Source organism: Neolamprologus brichardi, chromosome 7 (assembly GCF_056152115.1).
Source record: "Neolamprologus brichardi isolate AB-2024 chromosome 7, ASM5615211v1, whole genome shotgun sequence".
Taxonomy (NCBI): domain Eukaryota; kingdom Metazoa; phylum Chordata; class Actinopteri; order Cichliformes; family Cichlidae; genus Neolamprologus; species Neolamprologus brichardi.
The window spans coordinates 44,965,070-44,976,214 of NC_142110.1; the positions used below are offsets into that span (position 1 = coordinate 44,965,070).

Here is an 11,145-nt window from a genome sequence, read left to right on the forward strand (position 1 = left end):
GTTACACGGAGAAAGGGGCCTTGGTTGTATAAAGCACGCCCTCAGATTAACAGGTTACACGTTTTCTCCAACGAATCTCGCGACGCAGCAATCAATTAGATGACAGAGAACACCTGATGTTTGTTTGTACATGTCAAACTGCATCAGCGTCATCGCATACCGAATGAACCCAATAACACCAGGACTGAATGTAAAAGATTTTATTATTCCTCGATGTATTTACGGTGCATGCATTTAAATAATAATCTGGCTCTATGTGTTTGTATTTCTAGACTAGCTCCAAATTGTGTCATAATTTAAAACTAAAAAATCCTCATTCCTTAGCAGCTATGCCACTGATGTCTAAAATCTGATACCTCTGCTCTAATGATTCTGTCACTTGGAGAGGGGATGGGATACCCGACAAGCCACATATGACAGGATTCATTTGGCTGGATTCAGTGTCACCTTCAGCTCTGCTGAATTGTAATTAAATTGAAGTGCCAGTGTCTTCATGGATTACATCAAACCTGCAGATCAAGGTTGTAAGTCTCCGAAAAACCACGAATGTGAGATGATATTTCTCAGGTCTGTTTTCCCCCAGTTTCAGAGCTGGTTCCTTGCAGGCTTTTTCCTCTATACATATGACCTTGAATACGCTTGCATGGGCAAGGTAAATTTATTTATTTATTTATTTATTTATTTATTTATTTATTTAGTCACTGCTATCTAAATGAGTCCATAGAATTGCCATGTCACAAATTGCTGCTCAAATACTGACTCCTGCTGTTTGAGGAAGGGAACAAACGTTAAAGCAAAATGTGGCTAATTTACTTTGTAGAGGAAAGTCTGCTGTAAGAGTCAAGGACAAGTAAACTGAAGCTCTTCATTATTAAGGCTTAAACGGTGGAGCAGCCATGAAAAAGTGTGATCTCGCTTTCCTTTTCATGGACAAAATTCAGCAAAGATCAAAGTCACATATAGACACTTGAGCCGATTAGTACATTAGCTAGCACTGCCAAAGTGTCTGGCTGTGATGTAACAGCTTTAGCAGTAAACACTTGTTGCAGTCAGAGGAAAATGTTTTAATCAGATACTACAACAACAAGCTCACATGCCCACAAAACGGATGCAGAGATGTTCAGGTTTTGGCCTTAATGCAAACAGTTAAAAAAGAGAAAAGTTAATAAAGTACAACTTTAAATACATTTAGACTGACCTTGGATACACAGGAATATAGATAGTTAGATGATTAAAATCATTTTCTTTGGTCTACAGCCTGGTAGAAATAACAGTGTAACTCATTGTTGCAGCAAATATCTAATCATCTAGTCACAGGGCAACAATCCTATGCATTTAGTAATATGTACATGGTCTATGTACAAGATCTGCTGATGTTTGAAATGAGTATCAGAATGAGGAAGGAAGACGATTTAAGTGACTCTGATTGTGGCATGGAGAAGAGTGTCCCTGAGTGCACAGCAAAATTGTAAAACAGAAGATTGGAAAAACATTGCCTGTTTGAGTCTCGATTTCTGCCGATGGCAGAGTCAAAATTTGGTGTAAACAATATCAAAGCATGGATCCATATTGCAGCAATACCAGCAGTTCAGGCTGATGGTGATGGTGTAACAGTGTGGGGAATATTTTCTTGGCACATTTTGGACCACAATGAAAGAGGGTCCAGCCCAGTACTAGAAAGTTGTACCCAACAAAGCACCTATTGTACAAATTGCTGCCTGTGGTATTTTACATTCACTTTATGTAAAATGTTCTTTAAGAAGTAAAACTCTGCAGTGATAACATATATTCACTGTGTCCTCATTGTCTTGTGGTTGAATCTTTTTTTTTCTGGGTTTCCATCCTTTCACTTTGGTCTTCATGGTCACCTACAAGAACTTTGCTGTAAAGTTTCTGCAGCTCTTCTTTAAAAGCATTGTTCACTTTGGCTCGTTTCAGTCCACCATCCCTGAGAGAACATGGATACATACATTGAGGGGTATTACTCATTGAATCGACTGCGGTTACAAGTGCAAAGTCAGCATTTGTTAATTCTTCCGTAAAGCTTGAAGGAAACAAGTAAAACTGGGCAACTATAACACTGCACAGTCCCAGTTACACCACTGTTCACATTTCCCTTTTCCAACAATGAACACGTCATTGTTCGGAAATATAAATTATATATAAATATAAACGTGTCTCACCAGATGAGATCTACTAATCCGCCTCGGGCAGCTATGGCGGCTTTCACTCTATTGGCAAACTGTACTGCATCCTCTCCTTCCTGCATATGAACAATAAGAAACATTATATGATCTAAAAGTCACTAACTTTTTCAGGCAGATAATATTGTTTTAAGGCAGGGCTTTACCTCTCTGTCCATAGGTGGCAGGTACCAAACGCTGCATACGATGGCCCAGCTGCTCATCATACTGAGAAGATACCGCACCAGGCCACACTTACTGCTGTTCCAGAAAGCATCACCAAAGCGAGGGTCATACTGCAAGATGACCATAAACGGCCCGTCAGCAGTGAGTAAGAGCAGTATGAGGAGATAGGAGGAAATGGACTGAAGCTCCTACCTTAATGGCAACGGGATAAATAGTGCAGCCAATTTCAAAGCTGCCCTTTTTGAACATCATCACTGATGTGTTGTTAATACAAGTACCTGAAAATTACAGTGTGAGGATCTTAACAATACTAACGAGGCTGTTTCGGCTGCTTTCTGCTTAAATTACACCCATTATGATACGCACCCTCAGGGAAGATGAGGATGGGCTGTTTGGTTTTATCAGCCACATGATCACTAAGCCTGAAATGAAAAACCAGAACAAACAGATTAAAATATTTGTATCAAAATCTAACCACTTTAAATCTAGTCTTACCTACTGCAATTATACAAATAGCTGAAACCAATGTATTACACTGACTGCTGAATACTTTAATCACGTGAACCAAATTTAGTGAAACTCACAGTGGGAATCATGCAGTGGTAAATGCCTGACACACAGTATTTTGGCTGTGATATGATGCATACATGCATATGCAAACACACGCACATAACTATATGCACCCTCTTATTGCATCTACTGTATAAAGGTCTTGAGTCACCCCTCATGTATGCTTTATGCTTTGCTTCCAAGCTTCTAGACTTTCTTGTAGTTTCTTCAAGTGCTCTTAAGCAATAGTTTTCCAGGCTTTCTGAAGATCTTCCGAAATTTTTCTTTTGCACATTGGCTGCCTTTTCACTCATTCTGAGTCCGGGTTCTTGTCCCTGACTATTTTCACAATAATAATAATGCCCTGTGGATCATTTAAGCATAAAAAACACACCTAACACAATAGACGAACCAATGTTGTGTCTACACGTAATGTAGATGTGAAGCATGTTGTTAAAAAGTTTGAGGAAAAGAGAAGAAATGGCAGACCTAAAAAGCTATCCAAAGCAGATGAACAGTATCTGAAATTAATGTCCTTAAGATATAGGAAAAAAAATCAGCAAAGATCTGACACAGAACATGTGAGATGCATCTGGCCCTTCAGCTGATCCAGCTACTGTTCATTGAAGCCTCATCAGAAATGGTCTCAGTGGAAGGACGGCTGTCAAGAAGCCAATCTTCAGAAAGGGAAACAGGGAGAAAAGGCTGAGGGATGCCAAAATACACAAGAACTGAAATGAAAATCAGTGGAGACATGTCTTTTATGGAGTGATGAATTCAAGTTTGAAGCTTGTGGTTAAACTCTTTGCCACTATGTACAAATAAGTTCAGAAGAGAGCAGGGCTGGACTAGGATAAAAAATCAGCCCGGGCATTTTGACTAATGACCGGCCCACCATGGTATTATAGGAAAAGCCTTAAAGCCTTTATAATAAACTTAAACCTACACCATCCTCCCTATTCTGGTATTCTAAACAGTACTTAGCAAAAATATAAAACAACCTAATTTATAATTGCATATATCTAACGTACAGGGTTGCCAACTCCCAGCAAAAAAAGAAAAGGGAAAAAAATAGGGAACCACTCCCCCATCCTCTACCTCAAGATGCTTAATTGACAAAACCGATTTTAATTTAATGCACTTATTTAAAAAAAAAATGCACAGAAACCTATAATTTTTCTCCAGTAATTAAATAGATTCAACTTTCTTCAACAAAATTGCAAATTGCAAAGATGGTACCTTCCCAAAGGAAAGAATACTATAACTTACTAGGGTATATATTACTAAATGTTTACTGAATACAATAATGGATTTCCAAACATTTTACATCAGATGAAAACTTTGGTTGTAAGATTCAGATAATTATTTAATAAAAGCTAGACATTTTAAATGAGAATAAGAAAGAAAAGTTTTTCTTTTTGCCCCCCTTTCCCTGTTAATGCTCTACCTGGCCTCCCTGGCAAAACTTTGCTAGACCCGCCCCTGCACAGTTACCAGCTGTCAGCTACATAAAAAAGGATCCTGGTGTTATTTGTCTCTCAGAAACAGTTCATAACTTCCCTTCAACTCATTCATGTCACCTAAAAGGTAAACCTGTTTCTCCATCACCTGTTCAGCTCTGATGATTCAGTAAGGACATCTGGTTTCATTTTCATGTTTCCCTCTCACCACATATCCAAACTGATATCATGACCAGCAGCTTTTAGAGCTGTGGCTCCAGCAAACATCAGCTGATACTAGAAATGAATATTAAATAAATTCTAACAACAGCTGATCAAGCTTAAACATGATGCTGTTGTTTAGCGCGACATCCGCTGGTTTCCTCTTTCTGGCGCAAAGTGACCGATAAACAAACAAGAGAGAAAAACCGATCAGCTGATCACTGATCGGTTTCATGATTGAATTAGCAACTTTCTAGCTGAAGTAGTAGGGGACAAATCGCATTCCTTTTCACCTCAACTTTAGTTCGACCTCCTCGGCTGTAATTGGTCCAGCCCAGAGTTGATCATGACCAACTGGCCAATCCACCACCATTCATTTATACCGTTAAAAAAAAGAGAAAAGAAATAAAACTCCATCGGCCCGTAAAAATGGAAAAATCAAGAGCGGCCCACCGGGCAAATGCCTGGTATGCCCGATGGCCAGTCCAGCCTTGGAAGAGAGGGACAACAGTGAGCATCGACAGCCATCTGTAAGCAAGGTGGAGGCTCTTTCATGCTTTGTGGTTGCATTTAAGCCAGTGCTGTTGATGATCTTGTCAAAATCAACAAAATTTTGAAAGTAGGAAAGTAGCTTCAGATTTAAATAAACCATGCAATACAATCTGGAAAGTATCTGACTAACTTCATTGTTTTGCAGGACAATGATCTCAAACACGCTGCCAATCCAGAACAGCACCTGATTAAAAACAAAAACACGATGCAATACTATCAGTGATGCACTGGCCTTCCCAGACCCCAGGCCTCAACATTATTGAACCCATGTGAAGCAACAACATCATCCAAAGAAGAGCTTTGAATGTGCTTTAGGACATCTCGAAAACTGTTTGTGACGACTACTTAAATAAATGAAAACAAAGCTGAGAGAGTTTTTTCTTATGTGCTGTATTGTCATGTTTTCAATAAATTGCTGCACCTATTTCCCCTATTTTCCATTTTCCTTGAAAAATATTTTTAAAAATGACAGTCGATCAAGACTTTTGCACAGTATTGTATTTATCCAGCCATGCCTTCTATCTGTTCCTAACCAAATTAACATCCTAAGTGGTTACATCCCCCAAAAAAGGAATCCTCCTGATGAAACACAAGAACACAACTCTAGTGCAGTTCCCAAGCACATTTAGTCGGCGAGGGCACTGGGTGTGAAATCTAAGCTCAGTCAAATATGAGGACCAATCTGTTGTGGTGACCTCTTGAAGAACAGGGAGCAGCCAAAGACAGCACACTTATTTGCATACTGAAGCAGAAATTAAAACAGAAAAATGCATGAATGAATCTGCAAAGAAAAGTACACTTTACATAAAGTCAGTCAATAAACGGGGTCTAAAATGATGGGAAATAGTAAAGATATAAATGTAAACATGAAAAAATAACATCAAAAAATGACATGAAAATTTAGTGAATTAATGAATTCTCCTATTTGTGTTCAAAGTTAATTTTAATATTAACTTAATATTATTAGCAATCACTCATTTATTCAATGAGTGATTGCTTTCTTTCTTTATATGTTCTCTTGGCAGTTTTGATCCTTCATATCCCGGGTCACCCACACTGATTTACTTTTTGTCTCTCATGAGGAAAGTGGATTTACATATAAAGACGATGCAATTTTACCTCTTGGCCACTAGGTGTCTGTCTTTGACTTCTGATCTGTCAAACCAGATGTGCGGGGAAGATTTGACCATTCCTCTTTGGATCATCCCCAGCAACCCACGATGCATCTGTCCAACCTGAGAGCCAAGTTCAAAAACTCTGCTCATCTCAAATACTCTGATAAATGCTGATGTATTACACAAACTCAGAGAAACAAAATGTTGTACCAAAGAGTAGCAGCGATCACTGGCCAAGATGATCACGTCAATGGGTGTCGTGTGATTGGCCACACATATACCACCGTTATTTGGTTTGTTTTCTCTGCAGATAAGACACATAGACACAGTACAAAATAATGAAAATCTGCCATGTTTGTTGTTAAAAAGTCACCCGATTAAGTCACTAGGATATCTTAAATCGAGACATTACGTTAAAACTGTTTTCCTGTCAAACAACGTGATGCTGCCATGGGTTTGAATAAGGCTGATGTTTGTTTGGTTTTTTTTTACTGTACCTGTTATGATAGGTGATGATTGCCGTGAGAGAGCTTACACACATGCGATAGCCCATCATGTGAACCTTCTCACTGAGGTAGGATCTTAACCTGAAGACATACAGCATGTAGCCACAGAGTCACTTTAAATCTCTTCAGGCTGGTGCTCACAACACTGGAGACTTTAGGTGTTGTGCAAACTTACGCTGCGTTTGGTAAAAACCCCACTAAGGTGGTCAAGAATAGGAAGAGACTAATGCCAGTGACTGCAAGAGTAACCCTGCAGAAAAAAGAACAAATAGTTTCCTCAGCAGTCACCCAGCCAATCACAGTTCTTTCAATGACACAAGTCATACCTGAGAGGCAGCAGGATGCCATAGCGGGTGAGAAGTCCCAGCCCCCACAGGAGTGTAAGTCTCATATTTATGTGATGGAAGTTGTAGTTGCTCCGAGTCAGCAGATTCCAGCTCTCAAGTTCCTGGGCTGAAAATCGCTTGGTCACTTCATCATCCACTATGCTCTCCACACCCCTTCGGCAAAAGTAGAAGATATCAGCCATATCAAACTCATGATCTGAGCACAGACAGCTGGCAGAACCCCGGATCTCCTGCTGCAAAGATGCTGGTGATTCTTTGGCTATGATACCTGCAGAGAGCGTGCAGAGAAAAATGAATGATTTCATTGTTTAAAACTCATACAAGTCAAATAAACATTTATGACTGACTGTCAGGTTCAGCTGTGTGAGGTGTTGTGGAGTATCCAAATACAGGATGCAGTAGATAAAAGTTCAGTTTAAACCTGAGCGTTTAAACCAATAAAAGAACAAGTAACAGTCCAGAAATAGGTGACAAAATCCACAAGGAAAAAGGACTGAGACTAAGGACCGCACAGCTAGTGGGACTACCCCACAAAGGACGAGGGGAGACGCAATTACAATAAATACACCAATAAATACACAAGGTAATTGAGGCAGACAGTGACAGGAGGGGAGCACAGCTCAAACTAATTATGGAAAACTAGACAAGTAAATTAATTACCAAAACACAGAAGACACTGGTTACCCAAATAAAACAGGAAATAACCAAACAAGGGTAAACATGACCGATGGAGATTTGACACAAAAGGGCAGAACAGTAAGGAAAGTATAATATACAAAACTATGACCAAGGACAGAACTAATGTACTGCAGGGAAAAGATACATGAATATAAAACCCAAAGAAAACCAAGAAAACCAGATTACATAAGGAAAACTAAATAGTAAAAACAACCCACTTCAAAATTACTGAGATAAACGTCCCAGAATCATAACACCGATCAATATATGAAAAAAAGGTTTACCATTTGTATATGTTTTGTAGAGTTGCTGATTTTTTTCTTTTGCTCTCATTTCCATTCGTAAGGTTGCCCACTAATTTAGGACAAAAAAACAAAAACAAAACAAGTATATAAAAAAAGGCTGAACAATTTACCACTGCATTCATTCTTCTGTTGACAAGCAGCTGTGAATGGACTGATTCTTATATAGGGCTTTTCTATTCTATTTGAGCTCTCAAAGGTTGTTCTTGTGGCATTAGATAAGCAGTAACAACCCTTATAGGGCTCCAAAATACCTTCAAGTTCACAGATTCAAAGAGAAAATGGAAAGCACAGACAAAAATATGATCAAAGTAATAAAACTGGGCAAGATGCTCCCTGGAGACTAAAGCTCTGCTGAGGAAAAGAATGGGAAACCAAATTTGCCTCAGAAGCCTGCAGCTAAGAAAACAAAGCATAGAAACTCGAGAAACAGTTCTGATATTGTGATCCAATTTACCTCCAATCCAACCTTTTCCCAAAAATTTAAAAAACTGTTTTATAAAAACAAAACAATTTTGAGGAACAGGATGTTTGCACCAGAGAAGACATTTACAAAAACACTATATCATCGTCACAGTATCATAATGGCATGTACTGCAAATAAAACATCACTGTACATCCAAGCAGGGTGACCATGTTGTAACCTGGTCCTCCAGCCCGTAAACCAAAAAAAACCAAAAAACAGTTACAATCCTCGTGCATGTTCCTTAAGCTTTAATTACGATTACATTTCTCCTGAGTAGTAGAATTTATCACATGGCTAAATGCTTGCTTCTTCTTAGGGTGGAGTCACTAAGCCTTACTCCCCGAAGAAGCAGCAGCAACATCCCCTGTGCTTCTAACAGTCCCTCTGAGCCTTAAGAACAAAGGCCTCCATCCTCTTTGCGCCTTTTGTTGTTGTAATGCATTTTTCAAGTCAACATGATTAAATGTACTTTGCTAAAAACTCAAGGGTTACAATAAATGATCATTAAGTAATCCAGATTTTATAATTTAGAAAGTCTTTGAATGAAACACATATGAACTTAAAGGATTTTGATTTTGTACCTTTTTAGTGATATTAGGCACCCAAATCAAGCTCACCTCAAATATCTTGAGAAGTGTCCTCAAATACAAGCTGCGGATACTAAAACAGCCTCCGAGTACAGCTGGCACAATGATAAAGAGACACAGAAGAGTGAACCACGCAGAGATGGGGATGCTGAGACACCTGCACAGCAGGTTGTGAACAGCCCATGTAAATGGAGGCATGCTGTTATCGCACGGAGAACAACGAAGGTGTGTGCCACACTGAAACACTCAGCTTCAGGGAAAGTTGTCTGTGCTGTTTAAAGCCATGCTGTCTGAAATCAGAATGGAGTAAGTCATTAAGTCATTGGCACCATTTGGCAAACACAGCCCAAAATACCATGATAAGAGATGCAATAGCACAGTTGGGGCTCCCTTTCAGGTGACTTATCATGAAAATTAAAAAAGAAAAAACATCTGATTTTTCAAATGAACAATGACTTTTCTCTGAGAGCCTTTGTAAGCCAAAAGTTTCTTCCATCCTTTGAAGAATGGCTTAGTGGCTGCTGCTCACAGCTGTAGGCTGATTGTCTTCAAACACTGGAACATGTTTGATTGCTGTCAGAATCGATGTGTAGATGCACAGAATAATTTTAATAACAGAATCATTTGAGGTTCCCTCACTATAGTATCAGTAGAGCAGGTGACTGGCTAGAAGCTTGTACAGCTGCACAAATATGAAAAGATAATGGAAAGGTTTATCTATTTACTGTGATGACAGCAAATGCATCTTAGGATAACTAAGACGTAAATATTCAACCCCAGGTTTTAGATAGGGGAGATATTATCACCCTCATCTGAGATTGGGTACCAAGCCCCAAGTGTGGCAGAGCACTGAGTGCAAGAGTAGCTAACCTGAATCTGGAAACTGGTTACAAAAGCTACGTGAGCAATACTGTCAAGGGGCCCCGAGGGCCTGTACAGAACTGAAGTCAAGTGAAAGACAGACGTGCAGAGGTGGTTCAAAGTTCTCAAATGCTTTATTTAACTAGAAACGTGTGGTGAAAGAAACACTCAATACTATACTTGACGTGAGGCTGAAGCTAGAAACGTGGCTTGACTAAACATACAACACAATACTTGGCATGATGTTCAACATGACGACAAGAGGGGTGCTACACAAGGCTTGTCAAGAATGAATGACCTAAGATTCTGTGGGACTTCCAGCAGACATAGTAGTTGTGGACATGCAGAGGAAGGTGGCCGTAGTGATAGATGTAGCTGTACCAAGTGATAACTACATCAGGAAGAAGGAACACGAGAAGCTGGAGAAATATCAAGGGCTGAGAGAAGAACTCGAGAAGATGCGGAAAGTAGTCCATATTTGGTCCATATTCGGTCCATATTAACACGACAGCATCACACAGTTGTTGCAGATTTGTGAGCTGCACATGTACAATGTGACTCCTGTTCCATCACATCCCAAAGGTGCTCTATTGAATTGAGATCTGGTGACTGTGGAGGTCATTTGAGACATTGTCATTCAGGATGGATCTCTGCTTCCATGCTGTTTACACCAAGACTCATCATATCAGTCAACATGTTTCTAATTTTTCTGTCGTCCACTTTGGAGAACCCTGTGAAACAGCTCAATTTTCTACTCTTAGCTGCCAGGAGTCTCTCCTTATGTGGTCCTCTTCTGCTCCTTTTGGACCATTCTGTATAAATCCTAGAGACGATTATGCAGAAACTCCCCAGTAGAACAGTTAAATCGCCTTTCACCATGTGAACATACCTAAATGCACTGAGTTGCTGTGTGATTGACTGATAGATAATGAGCTAAGAATTTGAGCCTGGTGCACCCTATTGTATAACTGTGAAGGGAAGGCAATGTCAAGAACAGGAAATTCGTTACAAAATGAACATAAACTATTTTAACGTTTTGCCTTAAATGCTTTTATATTTTATTAACAAAAGTTATGTTGAAAAGGTAGTAGGGGAGAAGAGTCTGATCTTTCACAGGAAAAAAAGGATATGATGTTCTTATACATAATATAA

The 11,145-nt window shown here is 39.3% G+C and overlaps 1 protein-coding gene across 1 annotated transcript; it reads right to left on the minus strand.

The window, feature by feature from the left end:
- Positions 1-1,800: 1,800 nt before the first annotated feature.
- On the minus strand, positions 1,801-9,330 carry gpat4 (glycerol-3-phosphate acyltransferase 4). The gene is made up of 12 exons (XM_006789140.2): positions 9,163-9,330; positions 8,062-8,131; positions 7,079-7,367; positions 6,928-7,002; positions 6,744-6,833; positions 6,457-6,550; positions 6,251-6,366; positions 2,736-2,791; positions 2,562-2,647; positions 2,351-2,479; positions 2,184-2,263; positions 1,801-1,948 (listed from the first exon to the last, which is right to left on the minus strand). The coding sequence occupies exons 1-12, from the start codon at positions 9,328-9,330 to the stop codon at positions 1,801-1,803; spliced, it is 1,401 nt and encodes a 466-aa protein (XP_006789203.2).
- Positions 9,331-11,145: the final 1,815 nt, after the last annotated feature.